The sequence below is a fragment of the Copidosoma floridanum genome, unplaced genomic scaffold (genome assembly GCF_036245765.1).
Source record: "Copidosoma floridanum isolate Cflo_tuat_1 unplaced genomic scaffold, Cflo_Japanese_pri ptg000004l, whole genome shotgun sequence".
Classification (NCBI taxonomy): Eukaryota; Metazoa; Arthropoda; class Insecta; order Hymenoptera; family Encyrtidae; genus Copidosoma; species Copidosoma floridanum.
Window position 1 is genome coordinate 8,532,360 of NW_028321881.1, and position 26,176 is coordinate 8,558,535.

The 26,176-nt window shown below is 32.2% G+C and overlaps 1 protein-coding gene across 2 annotated transcripts in view; it reads right to left on the minus strand.

Annotated features, from left to right (window-relative positions):
• AGBE (1,4-alpha-glucan-branching enzyme) overlaps nucleotides 1-25,990 on the minus strand; it is a 567,870-nt gene extending 541,880 nt beyond the window's left edge. For both annotated transcript variants that reach the window (XM_089597372.1, XM_089597367.1), the window contains exon 1: nucleotides 25,757-25,990. In XM_089597372.1, coding sequence (XP_089453498.1) covers nucleotides 25,757-25,869 — 113 coding nt within the window. In that variant the 5' untranslated portion in view covers nucleotides 25,870-25,990. The remainder of the gene's footprint in view (nucleotides 1-25,756) is intronic.
• Between the last annotated feature and the right edge of the window lie 186 nt (nucleotides 25,991-26,176).

The window sequence follows — 26,176 nt, forward strand, 5'->3', positions numbered from 1 at the left end:
AGCAGATAGAGAGAGATAGAGGTGCAGTACTACAAACGGTCAGGTCTCTCACCAAAGGAAAAGCAAGCTCCTACCCGATAGACCAGGCAGAGCGGATTTTTCTTCTTTATCTCACTTTCTCTCTCTTCACGTCTCCGAGATTTAGTATGTCTCTCTCTCTCTCTCTCTCTCTCTGTCTTTGCAACAAGATTTTTTATACTTTCTCCCCACATACCTCATCAATACTTACATGCAACACTTCGGCTCCGTTATAACAGACCCCTATCCAGGTGGCACGGGTTTGTTTTAATGAGCTAAACTGTTGTTACAACTACGCATACTGTCCATGTGGGTTAAGTTGGTATCGAATATCAGGAGAACTTAGGCTATTCCCTTCAGGGATATCCAGTCTTCGACTGAATACGTCGACACTTATTTTGATACTACAACAATAATTGCATGTATGACGGAGTTATTTTTCTCTTTCCCGCAACAATAAGCGCCAAAACATGTCTCGAAGGGGAAATCTCATAATTTATTATAAATTAATAAAAGCCCGGGTCTATATGCCATTTGTTTCATGTGTGAAAAATCGGAATGGAGTGTAGTGCCGCAGAGAGGAAAAAGGCTGGAAGAGATAGGAATTTGTGCATTGTGAAGCTACAATACACAAAGACACCTATGCAATTAGTAATATAGCGAATTTTTTGTCACTGCCGCACCTATTGTGATGTGCCGAGTGTTGGATGTAACGACGCAAAGTTTACCTATGCAGGTACTGAATATTGTACTGCAAGCTGTGCCGCGTTTGAGTGAATCAATACATCGATATAGTTCGATGATGCACAAGGCTCACTAATTGATGGGCCTTACACATCACTCTTGCATTAGCCTGCGTGCAAGACAGAGCTCAGAAGTGACTCGTGTTCTCTACGATAAACGACGATAACCAAAGAGAGTAGAGTAAGGTAGAGTAGAGTAGAGTAGAGTAGTTTAATTAGGCTAGGGACCAATAGTCCAAAGTAGCCTTTCAATATATACATAGCTGTTTCAGATAGCTTACAGAGGATTAATAAGGAGCATGTCCTATAACATTGTGTTCGCAAGTAATATCGTATACAAATAAGTAAATTGTTAGTTGGAAAATAAATAATAATAGCTATTAATAATGAGGTAAATATAATACATATTATACGTCGTAGATACTACATTAATACTTAATATTAAAATTTGAGCTACGCTTAAAAATAATTGATGTGGATGAATTAAAACTAAGAGAAAAATTAGTTAAGAATTTCAGCGGCTCTCATGTTCTTTAATGATTTTTAAGAGTAAGCTCTAGGAGAGAGAGAGAGAGAGAGAGAGAGAAAGAGTGTCTACCGAGTAACCGAGCCCCGAAGATGAAATGGCCTGGAATGAGCACTTTAAGGTCATCCGCTTTGACAGTGAGGGGGACTAAGGGTCGACTGTTAAGTACCATCTCGATGCTGACCAGTACAGTTGAGAATTCTTCATGCGTGAGGTGCCAGATACCGATGACGCGCCGAAGGTGTCCTTTGACGCCAGCTTCCCAGAGACCACCAAAGTGAGGGGCCCCAGGCAAGATGGAGTTCCACTGGATGCCTTGATTGACCAAAGATGCAACGATGAGCTCACTATGCAGCTCGACTTTCTGGAGCGCTTCCCAGAGTTCAATATCAGCTCGATGGAAATAGGTGGCATTATCACTCTAAAACTCAGACGGTCGACTAAGATGCCCAGCTAATTGCGTAAGCACAGCTAAAAACAAGGCCACGGACAAGTCCCCGACCAGCTCGAGATGCACAACCTTTGTGGTTTGACAAACAAAGAGGGCGATAAACCCTTTTGAAGTGCGGATGCCTCGTTCTCTGGCGGAGAGCACGGTAAAGGGGCTAGCATAAATGACTCCAGTACAACCGAAGACACGGAAAAGGGTGACTCTGGACAGAGGTAGAGGGGGCATCTGTTGCGGAGCTGAAAAAAGTAACAAACTCTTCAGTGGCAAGCTCGTGCCAAGTAGGATAAAGATATTCTTCTCCTGGCCAGGGCACTCTGTAAAGAACCACTAAGAAGATTCAGGGCGTCCTGCTTCAAGGGAATCCGTATGATGTAATGACCATCTTTATCTCACTGGTGCTCGGAGAATGTCCGCTCACACTCGAGGTCGGCAGGCGTCAATTGACGTCATGCCTGGGAAACGTCCAGTAGCCCATAGAAACGCTGTAGTACGGAGACAAGTTCCGGACAAGGGCAGAGCTCATCAAGTATCGGGGCACCCGGCCGGCGAGGATCCAACCAAAAACTGTGTTTTGATCGGAAATCTCATCGTACTGCAAGAATTCGGACGTGTGTAGACGGGGATCAACATCTGCACCGAGAAGGAGCTCAACTTTACTCGGCTAGTCAAAGGCGGGATCGGCGAGGTCTAGGTCTTCCCAACGTTGCCAGGCTGTGATATTCGGAGGCATTGTAGGTGTGTATAGAGCCCAAGGCGCGTCAAACACAGGGCTAAGAGCGAGATCGGCTGCACGGAAAAAAATCCAAGCAATTATAGTATAAGAACCTATAGTGTGTTAGTGTGACTCTTAGGTCATGCATAAAATGCTTGGATTTCACATATATACTACATCACATGAGACAATACAAATATTGTATAGTCTGCTAGCTGATATACTATGACTTACATAGGCGACGCACGTAGAGCTCCTGTGTTAAGTGTACGGTGTGCACTCATGCTGATTTAGTGTGAGGGCCATACGTATAATCTATATACACCGTCATGTGTCGTTCTTTTTGCGCACAGCAATGCAATATACATATAGTATACAGATGTATAGGCATAGACATGTAAGAAATAGACTGTTCGTTCTTATGTACGGCGCTGAAGCACAAGTAAAAAGAGACACAACATTGAACGTGTGTATCTGTCTCTCTCGCTCGTTGCCAACTGTAGGGTCAGTAAACTAAGTACGGAAGCTCCTATCCGCCATCTATAGGCAAACTGCTTGCTTTCCTCGAAATAGACAATGCAACTACTTGCGTTGCCCAAAAATCATAATCAAAACAAAGCGTCATAACCTGTTTTCGGATCTTTCAGCAAATATTTTTAGTGTTTATTAATTTTGAAAGTACATACACAAATTTTAGTAAACGGGTAACTATTATGATCATCCATTTATCATTGAAAAAGTAAGCCTGTGGTTCTAACTACGCAAGTAGTTGCATTGCCTATTTTGAGAAATGAAAGAAAGCAGCTTGCCTATAGATGGCGGATAGGAGCTTTCGTACTAGGCAATGCAACTACTTGCGTAGTTAGAACCACAGGCTTACTTTTTCAATGATAAATGGATAATCATAATAGTTACCCGTTTACTAAAATTTGTGTATGTACTTTCAAAATTAATAAACACTAAAAATATTTGCTGAAAGATCCGAAAACAGGTTATGACGCTTTGTTTTGATTATGCTTTTTGGGCAACGCAAGTAGTTGCATTGCCTATTTCGAGGAAAGCAAGCAGCTTGCCTATAGATGGCGGATAGGAGCTTCCGTAACTAAGTCTAGCTCATGCAACCTCTCCACCTCCGGCAACGTGCGAGAGAGACAGATATGTCTCTATGAAGATTTACACGTTTTATGTTGTGTCTCTTTCTACTTGTGCTTCAGCGCCGTACATAAGAACGAGCAGTCTATTTCTTACATGTCTATGTGTACAGGCATAACTGACAGGGATAAGGGGTCCTTACCCTCTAAGCGCAGCGTTAAAGGCTAAATTCAGAATATCATTGAGAGTTCCTTCCGTATACTAACTTCTGTATGGTATTGTATTTTTATTTATTGTTAATTTTATACTTATTTTACTAATAAAAATGACAAGACGCACTAAGTTTATGAGTTTAGGAATGAATCAAGCCTAATATTATAAAATTCTGTTGTGAATTGAAAAAGAATTTTATAAAATTAGGCTTGATTCATTCCTAAACTCGTGAGCTTTGAGTGTCTTGTCATTATTTATTAGTTAAATTGGTATAAAATTTACAATAAATAAAAATACAATGAATATGCGAGTCGGTAAGGAAAGAACTCTCAATGATATACTGAATGCCTTTACCGTCGATGTAGAGTATTGTATAGAATATAGTTATTATTGACGTACTATTTTGTACATAATTAATATAGCTCAATCTGGACTAATTGCGTTAATTATTTTAAATTAGCTCACGAACTTATTTATTTTTATACATTTTGGCAACATACTTTTTTCAATTTTTTGGTAATGTATACTTTTTAAATAATTAAAATAAACTTAGAATTGGATTATTTTTTCATGACCAACATACATTTTTTGCAGCAACTTGCTTAGGTATATAACTAAAAAATTATTGAATTATATTACATATCAATTAATATAAATATGAAATTTCATTATTGTTTTAGAAAAAATAGAAAAAATTCAGGAGTTAATTTCGGTATTTTTTATAATAAATTCGAATTGTAGAGAGAGATTTTGATGAGACACGATGACACGACACACTTTGCACATGGGCTCCAAGCGCTACGCCTTTGCATGTCATGTTGTCTAAGCTCGCAGACCATAATATATTAGTATAGTCACAAATGATACATTATACTTGTGAAATCTACAGTGTTGTTGCATGCATTCACGCGTATCATGCATAACGTTTCTCACACTTTAACAGTGTAAACAGTGCTCATGCTATAATTGCTTGAATTTTTTCCCGTGTGGTGTTGTTGCGTGGTATGTGGTTTAGCTGCACCCTCGCTGTTGGATGAACAGCGTGACAACCTCTAAGTCCAGAGAGGAGCTCTGAGAGAAAACAATTATATTACTGTAGCTGTTTTTGCCCAACTGATTCTGAAGCAAGCTGTAAGCATATCGTAGGTGTCTTAGTACATTTTCAAGGTATACATGGTAGGTTATAAAATGTGAACAATATCTGACACTGAAGGACATTAATTTTTACATAAGATATATCATACATTATAATCAAATTACTTCAAAAGCGGTTGTCTTTCCTGAAATTTCCGCTGCAAACAAATGTTGAAGTACTGACTTTTTTGGTTATGTTGTATGGCTTGATCTATTATCTTTAAATATACTACTATTTTTTGGTATACTATGAAAAATAATTTCATTTAAACTTGAATAATCATCGCAGCTAGACACATTGTAAGGAAAGCGCTGGGGTTTTTGCTTACTTATTTTGAGACGAAAAAAATGGAAGCTTTTGTTTACTACTGTTCACCACCAGTACCGTTTGTGATGTGTATAGGCGCTTCCGTTACCTGCTTGGATAAAGACGTATGCATATCTACTACATTAGTAAAAGGAAAATTTTTCAATAACTTATTTGCAGTGTACAATTGTATAAGCGTCGTCTAATTCCCAAACAACGCGAACTTGACAGACGATTTGAGGTCTAATTCAATAATTGGCGTAAGAGTTGTGAGAATTTCCTTAAATAAAAGTATTCTAGTTGTGCATACATAATATAAAGTACAGAAGTAAAGAATAACACCAACATAACGAAGTAAAGCCGATAACAAATATAGTAACATAACCTTTATTTTGTAGTATTATGGAAGAACGAGACAGAGCGAACTGAGCTGGCACGTCAAGTGACGCGAGTATGACGTAAGTGACCGTTAATATAGTCTTCACTGGCTTTGTTTCACTTATTATGACTAAACATGTAATGTTAGACTATCGACTTAAATTTGTTTTCAATAACAAAAACTATAAGGCTCACGTTTGGTAGTGATCGTTATTATTATTTCGGACAAGTTTAAGTGGTTAAATATCTTAATAATGTGTAATTCATAGTGCATTCAGTCTTTAGAAATCAGACATGTCTACAATTTTCTCTTACCATTGGCTCTGCTGTGGTTTTTTACCCAAGGGTTTGCACGCAGCAAATATTTACAACAATTTTTTTCACTCATAGGTGGGTAAAAAGGCTCCGAGAATCGTATTGGTAGTAGGGGGTCTTACCGATTGTGCTATGCAGTACGCCGATCTGGTGTGTGTTTTTATCATTTATGTAGATACCAACCGACAAACTATTAAATTAGAAAACTGATCTATAATTGGGCGTTTTTTATATTACATGTAATTAATTTAGCCCGCTGATTGCAAATAAAATAGATAAAATTATTGTTAAGTAGAGGAATAATGTAAAAACTGTGTTTTTAAGTTCGGTTTGCTTATACCTTAATAATCATTTGAGGTACGGAAAAAATAAAAATTCCAGCATGCAGGAAAGAAAATTTTTCATCAATAAACAATTTTATTTTTGTTTAGACAAGCAAAAAATGTTAAGAAAAAAAATGAAAATGAAATTTTGGAAGTCTCTGTAAAACTAAGTGAGATAGAGAGAGCCATAGATCGTCTGCTGTCGCGCTCGCTCTCTCTATTGTACTTCTACAGGTAGACCTTTTTCATTGCTTTTCTTAATTTTTTACTTCAGCTTGTACAAAATGATGAATTGATATTAGAATTATGATTATTTTCTCATTAAAAAAAAATTTTCTTATTTGTGCACAGGATACTTCAAAATATAAAAATATTTAAGTTTTTGGAAAATACATTTCATTTAACAATGATAAATGATCCCTAATAATTAACCGCTAAATACGGTACTACTATGGATGCAGTATTTGCTAGATTGTTAGGTAATACTTAATCAATTGTATTTATTTCATTTTTTTCTTATTATCAGCCGATTTTTAATATGATAGAAAATATCAAAAAATTCTGCAGTTTCATTTGTTAAATATTACAATAATAATCAGTTAAAAAAAAATTTTCTTTTTCTACTCCTATGATGTATTGTTGCATAAGGCAGGCCGATTTATTGCAAATCGCATTTTAATTTTATGGGTAGTTTCACCCAGACAAAAACATATAGCTGTAAATATAGCTATTACTAACAGCTGTTTTGACAGCTGTACATACAGCTGTAACTACTTGTATTATAGCTATAATCAGGTGTATGATAAGGGGTACGTAAGCGTTTATTTACAGGTATAATTATATGTATAAACTATAACTATAAATTTTGCTCAGATTTTACATAAAAGTTGGTTTAAATCGAATTTTTGGAAGGTTTGTCAGACTACACAAGTGCTATCATCCGTATGATAACAGAAAAACTGGGGGCCTGAAGTATTTTTTAACAGTTTTCAAGAAACTCCAAATATTGTTGATGATTTTTGTTTTTTTTCTATTGATTCAAAAATACTTCCAGGCCCGAGTTTTTATGTTATCATATGCATGATAACACTAGTATTGTCCGATAAACCTTCAAAAAATCCGATTTTAAACCAATCGGATGTAAAATCTAAGAAAAATTTATAGCTATACTTTATACCTATAATTATACTTATAAATAAACGTTTACGTACACCTTATTCATAAACCTAATTATAGCTATAATATAGGTAGTTATAGCTTATGTAAAGCTGTCAAAACCAGTGTTTCCGATTGCAGTGAATTATGAAGCGCCAAAATTCAAAAAATCAAAAGACCATTTTCAAAAAAAAAAAAAAAATTGTTTTAACCTTTTTCTGATGATAAATTATGAATGTTAAATATACTGCCCACAATAATGTTATTTATTGGTTTACCATAAAATGCATCTATTAAAAGTATTTAGTGTTACAGTATAACAAATAAGTTTTATTAAATAAATTATCATCAATAATCAAGCTTCAGAGAGTTTCATTGAGTTACAAAACAATGAAATGGTATAAATTTGAAAGAAAATAACAAATATTTTTTCTAATAATAAAACAAATAACCGAAACGTAACCCGTCTTACCGACAGAGGCTAAGACACATATTTTATGTACATGGAGGTTTACGTGAGCCCTTCGTTTTGATGGTTGCATGATAATGGAAACAATTTATTTTTTTAATACCATTTAATTATTTAGCTGCATGCACATTATATGCATGGTAACACCAAACAATGCATGTAATTAGTGGCACTACTAAATAATAAGGCTTCTGTATTTTTTTAAATGTGTGTATTTTTCATTAAAAGTCCTTTAAGTAAAGTAAATATAAGGTATAGTAATTAATATAAATTAAATAGCAAAAATCAACTACAAATTTTTTTTTAATACAACAATATTACATAATTAAAAAAATTACTTTAATTGTAAGACACTAACATCATAGGAAAGTATTAATATTTAATTTTATGCATTACATATATTTTTCATAATTTCAACCCATGCTAAATAGTTATAATGCCAAATAATTTTTGTGGTGTCAGACATCCTTTACTACTTACTACTATTGACTTTCTAGGATATCATTTTGTAAAGTTTTTATTATAGTCACCTTCTAATAATAGATCTACCATAACTTCTGGTGGTTCAAATCTTTCTCCTCCGTATTTTTTTACGATTTCGCGAGCTACTGCTAACCAATCAACACTTGTAGCATTCAGACGACTGCGCCTGTCTGTTTTAAAATATTTACAAAATTTAGTTTCAGCTAGTACATTGGACTGAGGAATTGATATTGCTGTCAAGCATACTGATCCCAATTCTTCAAATGGTCAAACTCCATCCTCCTCCCGAATCGTATTAACATAATACCAAAAATCTTTAACATTTTTTTTTTTCATTATTTGTATTTGTTAAGTATTTCGATGTTGGTATTTGGTTCCACGGTATCCACAGTACATTTTCCAACGTTACATTGCAAACTAATTTTTTTTAAACGGCCAAAAAAGTGTCGAAACAATGTTTCTCGGAAATTTTGGGATACAGCATTGCGTGTATCTAAGATAGAAGCGGCCTCATACAGTGGATTATTGTACTCTGAAAATCTGAGAAAAAAAAGTTTATTCATCCACAATATTAATGATGTACGAGTACACAGATCGTCAATTAGAAGTAAAAATTTAACAAATTTTAAAAATCATTATAAATAGATGGTTATGCTTTTTAAAAAAATGCTTATAAAAAAGGTACAAAATGCCATATATGCTCATATTGTTACCATGGTTAAAATTTAACGAAGGGCTGAAAAGGTATACAAAATATTTTTATTGCAATTTTTTTATGGATACAAACGTCTGATATTTCAACACTTCAAGCCAATAGAATTCGAGTATTTATCGAAAATTCATTTATCTAAAATATTACTTAAGTCTCTTGTATTAATAAAAATATTTTTTAGGGACCCCTGCTATACAAATGTATTATTCTTGCAGCTTATTTAAAGTGATATTTCTTCACAGAAATACCCTTGGAAATGTCGTGTTTAGATAGTAGTAATAATTTCGATAATAATGTAGTAGTAAAAGTAGGTAATAGTACTAGTGGTAGTGCATGTGATTTCGTACGTCATGATTTATAATCATGGTATTTTTTTCTTCGGATTTTTTAAATTCACTCAACCACAGCCTTGACTGCAACTGATATTTATAATTTATAAGCCCATGAATTACTTTTTACACTCCATTTTTTAAGAACAAGTTTCCGCGAGCAAGTAAGTTTATAAATTCGTGCATACATACTTCCAGCATAGTTCCAGTGCCAAGGAAATTAAAAAATTATAAGCTGTTTTGCAAAAAAAATCGGATTCCACGGGTAAAGATATTATAAAATCTTAAACTTTTTCGCCGAAATCTAGATGGACAAATAATCTTGTATCAAATATATCGATATCTTTTGCGGAAGAGCAGATAAGATATGTTTGACTCATGAAGCAAGATAAAATACGTGTATAAAATAGCAGTCTTCGACTCGGCGCTTTGCTTCATGAATTACGACATCACTTTTTTGGAAATATAAATTTAATCGATTGATGAAAGGCAAAACGCGCTGTAACATTATTAAAAAATATTTGTTTTCTTTTTTTTTTATTTGGGCGAGTAGAGTCATGCTCAGTTTATCATCGTTGTCTGCCAATTCCTCGGCCATTTCTAACAATAAGTTCCATTGCTTCAAATTTTGATTCACGCATAATTCCAGTTGCAGCCAATGCACTTGAATCCAATGAAGAATTGTATGTTTTGGATAATAATGTTTTATTTGCTGGACCATTAAATTATGTGCTCTTGAGGAACTGCTTATCATACCATAACAATTATTAATAAGATTTTTGAGGTCTTCTGGTAAAAATTTCATTGCATGTCTTACAACGAGATTTGTAACATGCGCGGGACAGATTGTACAAATAACATCAGGAACTTATTGAAATAATGTTAACCAGTGGGATGTCGTAATTTTTAAACGAATTTGAAATGACATCAAATAATCGTGCTAATTCCCATACTGCTCTTTTTGTAAAACCATCAAGTGAATCAATAAATTAAACCATGATTGCAAGGGCCTTATCTTTGCTCACGTCTATAGCCTCATCAACGAGTATGTTAAAAAAAGTGTACCTTAAAACCTCTGCAAGACAAAGTTTCTCGAACTAACTTACAACGTTTATGCAGATGTCTTTGGCTTTAGAAGCTCCGACGTGCACATTTGACCACAAGCAATGGGGATCAGCAGACTGAAGAGATATTAAGAGAGTTAGAGCTTTTCGAAATGCCAAATTCAATTTTAAAAGCATTGCAACGAGCTTCAGTTCCAAGACTGCTATTTTCCTCGCTTACAGTGATCCCTTTTTCTCTTGTAGATTAAAATACGAGTTAGGGTGAGAGTCCAATTGTCCAGCTTTGTATAAGTATTTTTTATAAATAAGTATTTTTTATAAATAGGTCAGTTCCGACTCCCACCTAAAATCATAAAAGCTGTACAAGTTTTGACACAAATAGTTTGTAGCAAATTCATTGTAGACAATTGTTTTGTATATACTGACAAGCAATAATCAGCCATAAAATATTTATAAAGTTCAATTCGAAAAACCAACAATTTTAGACTGAATCTGAGAGAGTTACGGCGGAATTACCCATATGTATTAGTGTACAGAAACTCACGTACAGATGCAAAATTCGTAATTTTTGAAAATAATAGACAGTGTATGGTACGTAATGTATGCCGTGTATAGGCTTTCATTAAAGCAATACATTTTCATTGAAATAAAAGTACATTACCGATTAACAAAATAAATCACAAAACAATAGCAGAAGTGATTAAGTGTGCATGATGAAATTAAAGAACTATTTATCAAAAATGATTTAGGACCTATGGGCTCGGAAAAAACTTTTCTGTTCATGGGCCCAAATTGATTACAGAGCGCAAAGTGTGGCCCGAAGGTGCAAGGTGGCAGTTGCAGTTTGCGCCCATGGTAGTTTTCGTCGGATAAAGGCCATCGTCTCCAGGGCTATTTTACGGCGCGAGGGACCTGCGAAGCAGGGCTTGAGGGACGTAAGGTAGCCATAAAGCGATGGCGCTTATGTGGTGAATCCTATTTTTCCTACTGAGGGCACCCCCCAACCCTCAAAAACGCCCAAGGTCGGAAAAATAAATTTAATGTGTCCTTTACTAGCATACCCTTAGATCATGCATATATTATATACACTGATACACATAAATGTTTTAGGTTGCTGAAAATGAAGAAAAAGACGTTAAGGTTGAAATTGAGGATAATATAACGCGATTTAGAGAAAAAAAATTACTTTACAACAAAAAGTTATACCGGACTATACTATTGATGACTCAAATAGTACTGTTATTCAAAACAATTACGAACTGCACTTAGACAATGATATTGCAAGCTCTACTGACTGTACTTCGTTGCAATACCCTAACGCAAATAATAATACATCACAATGTAAGCTAAACAATGCTAGAGAAATCGAAGACGAAGTGTTTGTGAGTAACTTAGTCATTAATATGTAACTGAATACTTATGCTCCAGACAATCTCCCATGAACGTACTACCAAAATTCTAATCTTCTAAAAATATTTAACACTGGTACATCAAAAAAAAATAACAAAGGTACTCTATCATATGATAGATACTTATTAGAATTATATTGGATGATAATCTTTAAATTTATAATTATAAAAAATCTGTAGTAGTTTTTAAATATTATTGAATTCAGTAGTATTATATTTCGAGACGCTGTCTATCATATATGTACATATGGCATTGCACTTTTAATGATTATACAGCTGTCATTAAAAAACTTACTACTAGATTGTAGAACATGTGGTGAGAAGTACGGTTCCTCGTACGCAAGAAAATACTTATTTTGTTCAATGTTTGACATCGCATATGCATTTAATTCCATTTTTTAGAAACATACTTATAAACGATTTTCTTTTTATTTTTCAACCACTTTTAAAGTTAGAAAGTTTGTTTTATTTATTTATTTATTGAACCGGGTGTTCTATGATACATTTTATGCATAGTATTATAATACAACTACATAAAAAATGCTAGAGGTTTTCCAAAAAACCTGTGCGCAGACCTAGTTTATCTTAATAACTAAAAGTAAACGAGCCTAAATGCTAAAAGCAAACGGCTCAAAGAAATAAAAAAAAATAAAAAAAAAAATAAAAAAATAAAGACAAACAAAAGCTTAAAAACTAAGAATGAACTCTTGTAATTATATATTTAATTAATCAGTTTAACAACTAACGTCTGTAGTAGAGTATATGCAATAATGTATGTAATAATGTTCAAATTAAATACCAGTTCTTTCATTATTACTTTCATAATTTAATTAACTCCTTTGCATCTAATAAATTCATATTCTGTAATTTTTTTATATTTTTACTCATCCAATTTTGATTAAGTGCATTTTATATTTTTATAGCTACTATTTCTGTATTTTCAAGTTTTAATGTTTTCACTTTAGGTAATGTTACTTTGTGTCTTGTACTTTTTTTAGAGTTTTTAAAGCTAGTTGAGAGGCCTGCATATTCGTGTATAATTGTTTTAAGCAAGTAGCATTCTCTTATGAATAATGGCATCTCAGTACTTGTATCCTTTCTGTGTAGGGGAGACCAGGGCACGCAGGGCACTCTAACATTCTTGAGCTGTATTTACTAAAGGAATGAGGATTAGAATATCTAAAAAATTGTGTTGTAAAAGTATGATACTTGTGAACCTAGCCTACAAGTTAAAAAATTATTGTGCAACATTTAAAATTTAAAATAAAAAAAATAGCTCGTTCTTAAAAAGCTCTACTTTGCCCCATGGGTGGGGTATGGTGTAGTACGGGCTGGGGCATTCGTAGCGTGAGGGATACGTAATAGATAAAAAGTGTGTGCTACAAAAAAAAAGTTAGGTAATTTATTTTTTTATTTTCGAATCTTTCTTTACATTGTAAGTGAACTTATTACACTAAATCATGAACACATTAAATTTCTGTAATCACATTCTTTGGCTTTTGAATATGTTATTCACCGCATTAAATCAAAGTAAATTATTAAATAAATTTTGTTCCTCTGGAAAGTCAGTAACAAAAAGGATTGGGCAGTCTGGAATCGATATATTATTCCGATTGCAAATAGTAGAATCCGCACTCTGATGGTCATTTGATTGTACCATTTTGTTAAGATTTATAGCTTTCAGAGGATTTCTTGGCGTGTTTTTTGTAGTCTCAACAGGTTTTTTTAAAATACTAATATTTTTAATCACAATTTGTTTTTTCTTAGTATCACAAGATTCTTTTTTCATACTTTTTAATTTTTGAGCCATCAAATCATTAGAATACTCCTTGGAGGTAATGACAGCTGCTTTACCTTTTTGAGATACTTTTTTTATTGGCATCTTCTTTGGATTTTCAGCAAGAGCAGGATGTGAAAGTGGATTTAAGACATTTACCACATTAGGCAGTACATTTGAATATGGTAAATTAATAACTAGTGGTGGCGAATTCACTGTCTGTATATTCTCCATGGGATTCTGTTCCAATGGAGCACCATTTTGAGCGTTGGAAATATTTGTCAGTGACGAACTCTGTAAGACAAGAAAAATACTATTGCAGTAATTTTCTTCAAAAATATAGTCTAATATTTATTTCTTACCAAAAAGTTGATCAAAGGAGCTGCACGAATTATATATTCAACTGGAACTGAAATATTTGAATTCTGTGTACGAGTGTTTTCAGTAGAGATTGGGGAATCTTGACTATGCAGAGAGTGATTTTCAGTTTTGATGTTACCATCCGGATGGTATGACATGAATTTGTCAATTTATTTTTGTTCAATCATGTCCTAGTTATAATAAATGATATAGAAAATCTATTTTTGACCATTTCGGATTTTATTTGGATTTACGGGTGCAAATACCGATAAGAAACTAATAGAAAAATCCCATTGTAAAATTTTATTGGTTTTTATTGGACCGCAACAACAGGGTACCTTGTGGAACACCCGTATTTACTTTTGTAAAATCACTATTTGAGTCATCAATTTTTACTCTTTGTAACCTATCCGATAAGTAACTCTTTAATAATTCTTTAGCATGTCCCCTACTACCATATCATTCTAGTTTTACCAATAAAATTTTGAGGTTAACCGTGTCAAAGACCTTACCCAAATCCAAAAACGTACCCACAACCTTTTGATTTTCGTTTAATTTGTTCAGTATGTTGTTGGTTACAAAAAAGAGAGCATCCTTAATTTTTTACCATCCTTGTCACATTTATTTACATTTCTTTTGCTCGTAGCTATATTTTTCTCGTTTAATGATTTTAGCAAGACTTTTTTAGAATTTTTATAGTTTTCTTTCAATGTTTCATTTTATGGATTTGCTTTCCACCTATTATACAAAATCTCTTTTGTGTTACAGGACTTTATGATTCCTTGCGTAATCCATTGTGTACGCAGCATGTTTTTTTCTTTACTTTTGTTTCCTATTAATTTTACTTTTTGAATTAGTGTTTTGATTGCGTTCATAAATTTATTAGTAGCAGTTTCGGGATCCTGCATATACAATAATCTGTGCCAGGGTTTTTTTATTGCTAATTTGTTCAATTTTTTGTAATTAAAGAGTTTGAACTATATATTACTTGAAGAGCTGGCTATTGTAGAGCCAACATTTACTATGAGTGGATAGTGGTCATTAAATAATTGACTGATTTTATATGATGTATATGCAAGGTTAGACCTGGCAAAAACATTATCTATGCAGGTTCCCACTTTTAGGTCATGGTAACTGGGCCTCGTTATTGTTTTAAACAGAGGCATATATTGTAATTCAAGAAAATTAAAAAGAAAATTTTGTCCGTCATCATCCATTTTAATAAAGTCAATTTTTAAGTCACCAATGATGATTTTTGTATTTCTTGTTTTTATTTAAGCATCTTTTAAGATTTAAAATGAATCTGTCTTTCTTATAATGCTGACACCTATACACCAGATATTTTTACTTTTTCTTTGCCAAATATTAATGTGCAACTAATTATTTTTAATTTATCTACAGTTTCAACTTCTAGATTATAATTTAAATCTTCTCTAACACATAAGACTTTTCCATCAGCCCTATTAATTTTACTGTTATTATAATGCAAATCATACCCTTCCATCATATAGACATTCAAGGATGTGATGTTCCATGATTCTGTACATATGATTACCAATGGTTTATTAATCAATCTGCCAACAAAGATTTCAAGCTTACTTATGTTTGTGTTTAGACTCCTTAAATTGACACACAAAAAGGTGCTTTTTTTGATTCGTAATTCCCTGTTAGCAGATTGTATGTCTTTAAAATCCTTTTCAGTGATGAATGTGTCTTCCTCTTTTCTTGTGAGATCTTCTTCCATTATTGTAGCCATTAATAGGTAGCGATTGAATAGTCAATTTTTGATTTCAAATATTTAAATCTTGATTTGTACGTCTCACAAATTGTGGAATCACTAGCTATATAATTTATGTAGTGTCTATTCGCACCAAAACGTACCGTATATCTAAGTAATTACGTGGATATAGTGGATACGCATGCGCAGTGGGTAACTCTACTGTCCGGTACTTATAGAATCCAAGTTTATTTTTTTTTTCGAGCGAGCGAAGCGAGCGAGGCGCATGCGTGTACGTGGATATAAGGTGCGAATAGACACAGCGTATGATTTATATTTCTATTAAGTTTATATTTAAAATTAGCTGCTTGACAGTTACAGCATCTCTTTTGTTGTTTATTTTGACATGTTATACTGTCATGTTTACCAGCACAATAGATGCACAAAAAATTATTATTATACTTCTTAGCACTATGTCTATTATTATCAAAACAATTTCTGATGGGGTTGCCACTGAAAATTTCCAAAAATGTTTAATCATGAAATAATTTAGATGTGATTACTTATACGAAAACGTGTGAAAGCTTTCGTTTTATATAAAAGTTCTTGTAAATAAAATTTTTTTTTTATTTTCTATGGTAACTCTGTCGAAAATCGTTTGATAAATATTACTAACTCTGAAAATTTGAAATCGGATAAAGAACTGAAAAGAAATAAAATTTTTATGAATATGTTTCGAAATACGAAAACTATACACTCATATTATGTAGAAGAATTAAAATAATTTTTGGCTCATCTAGAAAATATACCTTTTCGATTTAACTATACTCTTTATTATTGGATTTTAAATAATATCTCTATTATCTTACAAAGTATACACATAGAGAAACTACTAAACTGCTGCTAAAAAAATGGTATTTTGTTTTTCCTACCAATTGACGTTTTCGTCACATTGTTACATTTGCTGCGCCTACGGTAGAAAAAATAGCACTCACCACAAAAGTACCATGCTACCGGGACTTACTTCGTGGCGATGGCGCTTATGTTGTAAAAATTACTATTTTTTCCGTGGCGCAAAGTACAACTGCCACTTTTCGCCTTCGGACCGCACTTTGCGTCCATGGGCAGAAATAGTACTTTTCATAAAATAAGAGCCATCGCCACCAGGGTGATTTTGCGATCACAGTGTAACCACAGTATGATTGCGCTTATGTACCGAACCACATCTTTTATTACCGAGAGCGCAGTCTAAATGTTATAAAAAACGCCTTGAGGAAGAAATAGTAGTTTTCGTCGGATAAGTGCCATCGTCTCCGGGGCTATTTTGCTGCCCGAAGGACGCAAGGTAGCCACGGAGCGAAGGCGCTTATGTGGCGAATCCTATTTTTTCTACCTCTAGCGTTTTAGAGGGTTGGGTGTGCCCTCGGTAGGAAAAATACGATTCTCTACTGGTAGGCATCCAACCAGGGCAAGCACAAGGTGCCCCTTAGGCCTCCTTGCTTGCCCTGGCGACATGCACCATCAGGTACGAAAACTACCATTTCTTACCGAGGGTATACCCGACCCTCAGAAACCCCCGAGGTCGGAAAAATACGTTGAGGCCCCCTGATTCCAAAGTACTGGAGCCTAAACTGATTTACTGGGCGCAAAGTGTGCCCACGGGTACGCTATTTAGGCAAAAACGTACAATAATCGTGCCCTTCGGGCTCTCATGTTCATACTTTGAGCTCTATAGTGACGTAATATACCATCGAGTACATATTTGACATTAAAAGATATTTCAAGATTTCCAAAGACTTTAATTTCTTTTCTAAAATTGCAGTTCAGTAGCCATTATCTTAGTATAATGTCACTACTATCTTTTAGTTGGAAAGAAAATAACAATTGATCGGAGTACTTCTAAAATTGTTGGTAAATAATATGCAAAATTTTTATTTCACCTTTTAAATATAGCTAACATCTCAATTTTTCAGACTTTTTGCTCAAAAGAAATGAAAAACTTACCAGAAATAGTATCAAATGGGTTTATTTGAGTAAAACTGACATACTGGAGGATGCAAACTGCACATCATTAGATATTAATCAACCATCATAGTTGGACCATCTATTTTATTCTCTTCTGACGAAGTATAAAATTAAAAAACTAATAAAGGAAAAACAAGCTCACATACACAGTTACACCAAGGAAGCTTCGTACACATATTTTAAAAATCTAACTCTAAACGATACTAAAGCTATGATGCGATTTTTTAATTTTCGAAAACAACGATGATATGATAACAAACGCATGTGTAGGAAGTATAAATCCGGGTGTGTATGATTAAGTTGAAATATCTTTTACATATATACGTCATACATTAAGAAAATTAACTTTATCGTATGCATATGAGGAAATCCACAAAAAATATCCCGTTTTTGTTCTCCATTTATAAATAAGAATTTTTTTTGAAAAACATCTTTTTTTTTTTTATAACTTATGAGGAAAGAGTATAGGAAAAATCGATGACTTGTGAAATGAGGTTTTGCAGTAAAAAAATGTCTATAAACTATGCCTCTCTTCGATTCATTGTAAGTTTTATTTGAGTATATTAAATCAAATGCAATGAAGCTTAAGGAGGCTTGGACGTTTGGTGTCGTATCTATTAAGGGGCCTCTGTGGGGTACTTGTCATACAAATGATTCTTTGTAATATTTTTTTTATAATCATTTTGATTTTACACATGTGTGAACAAAATAGCAATAATACGCGGAAAAGTCATTGGGAAAATCGATATTAAAAAATTTATTAGTTTTCCCGAGGTACCTTGTGTAAAGATGACGGCCCTGCCACGATAAAGCTGACAACACTGTACTCTCTTGCTCTCATCTGCTATTATGTACCCATACTTGTGTTAGACTTAAATTTTCATGCTTGTATGTTTATGAATGTACAGCGCATGCGCACTTACAGTACCTGAACAAAACAATTCTCATGTTCGATGTTTTCCTCGCTATTTTCTCAAAATTTAACGTGTTGATCCTATTCTTTTTTTTTAAATAATAGTTTCTTTATACTTTCAAGTACATGTACCAATTTAATGTGTGGGCCCACAGCTTTTTATTGCGGTAAGATAGTCTATTAAATTTCGGGTTCCGTAAGGTTGCGTGTTAAAATGACGAATTTTCACAAGCGATTTTCTCGAAAATAAATGTGTTGACCTACCAATTTTTTTTTCCTAAAAAAATCTAGCAAACTTTATCTATATAATCTCTGAATTTTAGACCTAGCCAGCATTTAATTCAAAATCGCCCAAGCCTCCTTAATATCAAGATTTTTTCAAGCTTGTTCATTTGAGCTCTGAAGAAGTTTATGGCGATTTTTTAAAAGAAAGATGTACAGGAAAAATCTAGAACTATAAAATATCATTTTGAGCTCAAAATTACGATCTCACTTCAATTGCTAGTAACTATTGTAGAAGGTATTTTAGAAGAACTTATTTTAATCCAATCCAATGGAGCTTAAATTAAAAATTATTTCAAACCCTTTAATTAAGCCTTTAAAGATTGTCAATAGATTATTTAGAAGCAAAGTTATGAGCAAAACAAAAAGACACATTTTCATCGATCATTTTTGTCTTAAAAATTCATCGATACATTAAAAAAAAACAAAAAAAGTTTCACCTCCACTGAAACCTGATTGTGAGGTTGTGAATAAAATAAGCCCAGTTCTAAAGGTGTGCCTCAAAAAAAATTTTGAACTACAAATTGGGGACAAAAGCGGAATATATTTTGTGGATTTCTTCATACATACATAAGTAATTGTCGGAACGTTTTTCGTTTGATGAAACTGCAAAACGCGAAAAATCGACGAGTTAAAGGGAGTTCAATTTTTTTTTCGTTTCTCCGTTACTTGTTCTGAGTAAAATTAATTTACTATCCCACTACTCTACCACACCTCACGGAGCCCTTCGTGACCATGAAATCGATGCCAGGGGCTGAAGCTCTCTAATATTTGGGCTTGTGTGTGTGTGTATGCATGCATATATTTAAGTGTATATTATACGTGATGTATGATGTTTGTGTTTATACATAATGTAACATGTAAACCGTGATTTAGGGATCTTTAAAATTTACGGTTGCAACGTCTGACGAAAAAGTACGAAAGGAAACGTAAGCCAATTATGAATGAAGTTAACCGTTTAACTGCGTAGATTGTAGCTCTTAGCAAAACTTTTAAATGTTGTAAATATTGAAAGATTATTACAGTACCACTACCACAATTACCTGCGAGATCATCGGTATCCAAACGTCTCCAACTATCCATCGTCATACCGAGGCAGAGAGGAAAACGTGTATTGGTAAGTACAACTCTGATTGAATCCCGATTCAATACGAAAGAGAAAAAAAAAGTGATTCCTAACAAAGTCATACATAAAAGTTATATAAGTAAGAGATACGACGTTATTTTACTAAAAATTATAAGATGTGACTCTTTCAATAATTAGTTCTTACAATCATTATTTTAATATAAAGTTGGTGGATCAACCAATATCTAAATAAAGTATTTTAAGATATTCCAAAAAAATAAATATTAAATAATGCTGGAAAAAAAATTTTATTTTTTTTTTTTTTAACATAATATGTATATGAATTTAAAAAGAATTTTTTTACGAACATATTTTCGAGAAATTAAATCATTTAACTTTATAATTGAACATAGGTTTTAGGGGGTTACTAATAAAATGTTATTAAATGTAACTTTTCTGAAGATTTTTGTGTGATTTTTTTTTTTAACGTTTATTCTTTTTTAAAAGACAGCTGTTTAATAAACTTATTTTGAACTGGGAAAAAAATTTGTTGAAAGTTTTGATTTATTTAATCAGTAGTTTAAGTATAATTCAATTACTGATTTCCATAAAAGCTTAGGTTAAATTGTGGAATTAAATGATTTTTTTTTCGAAAATATGATTGGAAAAAGATGTTGAAAAAATTCGTACGCACATAAAATGTTATTAAAAAGAACATAATTTTTCTAAGAGTTACGTAATATTTTTTTTATTTCTTGACGGAATCTTCGTAAATACGTTTATTCAAGACAGTTTTTCCACTTATCATAATAATTATGCGTCTGCCCATGTCACCAATGAAATAGTGGCAAACTTTTATTACATTTTTTTTAGAAGATTAAATGAATGAAAAAAAATCTCCTACGAAATATAATGATTTTTCAAGTTTGTCAGTTCTTAGCAAACAATCAGTACATTTCATCAAAAGTGAGGAAAAAATAATATTGTCAAGATGAAAAGCCTGTATTATTTAAAACTTTAATCAACGTTCTTCATTTTATTGTCACCGGTTTGTGTTACAAAACCAACAGTATAAGTTTTTTCAAAATTAATTTTCCTGTGTAAACAATATGCAAGAAAAAAAATCATTCAGATACGAAAATACCACGGTTGCATCGATTCAGCACTTTTTTCACTGCATTATAATTAATTATTTTAGAATACCACTGTCCAAGTATCCAGTGAAATATCATGCGCCAAAAATGTACAGTGTATTTCCAGTAAAGATGGAGACAAAGTGTAATATGAAATAATTATCATCTCGATCGATGAAAGAAATATGCAAGTTCCGTATACTATTAAATTTTAAAAATTACAGCCTTTTAACGTATCCAGTTAATCATGGTGTGGGTAGAATATCCATTCGAAAAAGTCATTTATCTTGTCTGTATGAAAGAAATTGGTTAAATAATATTATAAAAAATTTTGTCTTGATTATTTATACTTTGAAATAATAGGTGATTACTATTAAAAAAGAACAATAATTTTTAATTCCTTTTTTTATACGAAATGGATCAGTGGAAATAAAAAAACTTACGAAGAGCGCTATGAAGGAATCAAAAAATGGACCAGGAACATAAATATTTTTAATTATGAATTCATTATGATTCCTGTTTGTCAGAAGTAAGAAAATTATTAAATTAAATTATAATCGATTTTATTGTTATGACCGTTTCACAATTTTTTTTTCTTTTGAAAATCAATTGCAAAATGGTGTTATTGTTGGATGTTAAATAAACATGAAAAAATTTTTAGTAATCATTAGTACCTGCTGGTGTTATACCTTGTTTCACCACACGAGAGAATAAACCCTTTCCCTAGTAAAAGATCGAAATTTTATGAAAAATATGTTGCTGATGAACAATATCCAAAGTCGTAGAAGTAAAATATGTCTTTACTCTCCTGAAAATTATTCCTCCATTATAATTAAATTTCTCGAAACTTTTTTAATACACCTATTTTACGTCTGTGGCATCAAACTAATGTATCCTGTGAAAGTACAGTTTAGCGTATTCGTATAAGTTTAAATTCTTTAAATCATCGTTATCAATAAAACTAAATATTCAACTTTTGCTATGATGCAAGTATTTCGTAAGTAATGTTGTTGGTTACCTTGTCTAATATTATTGCACTACAAAAAATTTTGTGCTTTAATTTTGGTGTCTAATATATATTTATTGTCACTATTCGCTTTTACAGTATAAAGCCTTTGAAGTGTAAACAAAAATTTGAAACAAATATAAATAATAAATTATACAAGTAGATGAAACCTCAAAAAATGGTTAATAAAGAATTTTCTGCGACTGCGACAGAAATTGATGGAATCGCTTCGTGTTACGATCTAAATACATAGAAAAATAGTTTTGGAGCATAATCGTGCCAGCTTTTTTTGTTACTAAACGAATATAGTGACAACCGAACTGATTTATCAGGGGTAATGAATGCAAAAAACATTAACTCACATAAATAAACAAAAAGTATCCTATACGAGTAGAAAAAAAATTTTTCAAGTCGAAACAGCCATCAAAATTCATACAAACATAACGAACACTAAATTTTCATAACTTTTGTTAAAAACACGTTATTGCAATTAATTTTTTTTTATAATTCGTGTAAAAATATACCGTATCAATCAAAATTGGTTACAGCACAATATAATTTAAAACATCAGAGTTATAACAACTTGTTGATGTTACAAAATTGAGTTTTATAAAAATTTGGGGTTAAAATTAAAACAATTTTTTTTTACTTATAATATCTTTGTATCCTTAATAAACTCCCTTTTTAAAATGTGATCTAGGTATACTGCAAGGATTAGGGCAGTCAAATGAATTTTTACATCAATAAACGTTTCGTGACTTCATTTTCAATGTTATACAATAATCGTTGTCCATGGTTAAAAATCCTTATAAGAGATGTCAAATTTCAAATTTTGAAGAATTTGTATTAAAAAATGTAAAAGTTAATAATGTTGCAAAATTTAAATTTTTAATGGCGACTTTTGCCCTTTACTCGCCTTTACTAGCACTACAACAAAATTTGTTTGATTCTCACTATTCGTTTAGTAACAAAAAAAGCTGGCACGATTATGCTCTTAAACTATTTTTCCATGTATTCAGATTATTATACGAAGCGATTCCATCAACGTCTGTCGTAGTCGCAGAAAATTCTTTATTAGGTGCTTCATGTACCCGTCTAAATTAGTTACTACTTAATTGCATCACTTAATTTGTAGAATGCTAATAAATAGTTGGTTCATAGTGAATGACAGACCTTTCCTCCTGATTTTTGACTCGCTTAATAGTTGTAATCTGAACAGCGTAAAAGCCAACATGTTGCATTATCTTAATTTGGAGTATCGGAATGAAATAAACAAAAATACTAATATTTATGAAAATCTAACTGTTATCTGCATGGATCTCTCTCAGCAGTCAAATTCAAGTGATAGTGGCATTTATACTTTGCAATACGCAGAAAGTTTTTTTCTAGTAAGATCTTAAGCGCACATTGTCATGAGAAAATAAAGTATATTGAGTAATAAATAATTTTATATTACAGAACCAAATAGAAGACTATACAAATAATGGCCATTTATGAAGTTAGTTTACATTGGACGATATAAGAAGTAAAAGATTGTGCATAAAAAATATAATTGTATCTAAAGTAATAAAGTGCAAGACATGTTGACATGTATAACGTGAACTTGAATTTATATGTTCATTGAGAAAAATGAACATTGAAAAAATTATAAATTTTTAAAGTCCCAATACAACAAATTCGTATGGATCAATATGTTATGTTAATCAACTTATTACTATCAGACAAAGGTTAAAACAATTTTTCTTTGATTTTTTCGAAAATGGTCTTTTGACTTTTTTGAATTTTAGCGCTTCATAATTCACTGCAATCGGAAACACTAGTAACAGCTGTTTTCAATAGCTATATTGACAGCTATATATTTTAGCTCGGGCAATTTATGACATATTTTTAACATGTTGATGAATAAGAAAAATATAAACATAATTTGATATTTGCTTTTTTCTAACCTACAATATTGACTGATAAAAATATATACTCGTCAATAAACTGTCGTTGTAATATAAAAATATGAATTGAAGATTTTTTAGGGTGAAAAAATAATACTTTTTCATCATAGACAATTAAATACCACCCAGTTCAATAACGTATTCTTTTATGTTTCACTTCTGTCGGGTGTCCCGAAACCCGCACCTGATTTTTTTTATTTGTTAAAAATAGACGATTTATAAGGTATCATAAGGTTCAGGGTAGCCTATAATGAATGAAAAGGCAGTCATTTTTCATGTTTAACAAAAATCGTTGAGAGTGGTTATAGTTTACTAATAGAGGTATCGTGTTTCAAACTTTGAGGAACTTTCATTCAACAATTATAAATCAATAGGTGAGTAATTAGAATTAAGGATGGCGATCACATTAATGTTACATAACTTCCTAAAGAATCGATTTCAGATAATTTAACTGGCATTGATCAGTAGACAATTAAATAGCGAACAAATTATACGTTGCTATTTTTGCAATACAACATCTGAAAAAAAAAAAATTATCAAAGAAATTCGAAGAATACATTTGGTAGATTTTTGCTGTTTGTTTAACAAAAAAAAACGGGGACGAGCATGTCCCAAAACTATTTTTCCATGTATTTCGATTGTAATACGAAGGGATTCCAAAAATTTTTGTCATAGTTGCAGAAAATCTCTTATTATGTGCTTTATCTACCCATCCATTGTGCATATTGGACGAGACATGATATTAAGTATTAAATGTATTTTTACTTCTGCTTATATTCCAATCTTTAATTTATTGGAATACTCCATAGTGCATCTGCTTGATATACGGCCCAATTGTTATGAGCCTTTGTTAGAGGTAATAGACTGAAGTTATATTTATAGTGGTTTGTTTGAGCAGTATGGAATACTCAGTCAAAACTTTGTAGCTAAAATGACACCTATAAGTAAAAGCTGATCATATCTATAATGACCTTCATTTACAGCTATAACCTACTAGGAAGTAACTGTTAATTGTTGTGAATAATAGCTATAAAATACATGTGTTAATAGCTTTAACTTTTGCGTGAATGTTCAAAAAATGTTTCTAAATGTTATAACTTTTAATGTTCTATTAGCCATAATTAGTGTAATCATGTAGATGAAATGAATAAACTGAGGAATTCAAGGATTTTCAATCAATATTAAAAAAAAAATTAAAATAACAACTTTAGTCTTCAAATTTAAAAGTTCTTGAGGCCTTCAGTTTTGGAACAATAATGTCTGTCGTATCTACAAAAAAATCATATTTAGAAACAATTTTGAAATGCTTGTGTGAAATTTTTTTTTTTTTTTTTTTTGAAACCTTTTTTTGCAATTTGTGCATGACACGCTGTTGAAAACCAGAAAATTTTAACATGTGAAATAAGACTTTCGTTAACATAAAAACAATGATGTAAGTGATTGTATTAATGCAGTAATTTTACACACATTGTGATTTACGTCATCATTTAATTAAGTAGTAATACTCAGGAGACTTGTTGATGGAGGAAATATAAACATTTTGGAGGAAATGATGAAAATAAGTAGCTAATTTTTATAACAATTAATTTTTTATATACAAATTATGTATAAAAAATAACCATTTTTAGGGGTACGTACTCGACACCAACTTTCAAGACACGAATATAAGTTGTTTATAAATCTTCGAAAATACTGTACCTTTTTTTAATTTCATTTTCGTACGGCTTTAAAATAGGATCCCTATCTAATAAATTATTTAATTCTGGAATTTTTATTTCAGAAGGATCCATACTTGACCATTTGCCACCCATTTAAAAATCTTGTGTATTGGCTGCTTACTAAAATACCCAATAAGATCAAATACGATGATATTAAAAAATCCCAACAAAAGTCTTCATATCCAGCCTTATAATATAATGAATAAAATATGGCAAGGTCACGGTGTAAGATAAGACGGGTGGTACGAAGTGTGCTTTGTGCAGTCCGTAACAGACGTCTGTTGCAATTTTTTAGCAGTACCAAAATTGACCACTAGGAGGATCAGTGTCGAAAAGGCGGTAGCAGACGAGAAAACAATTGTAACGCAAAAGGTACATCAAAGTGTAAATATAAACTCTA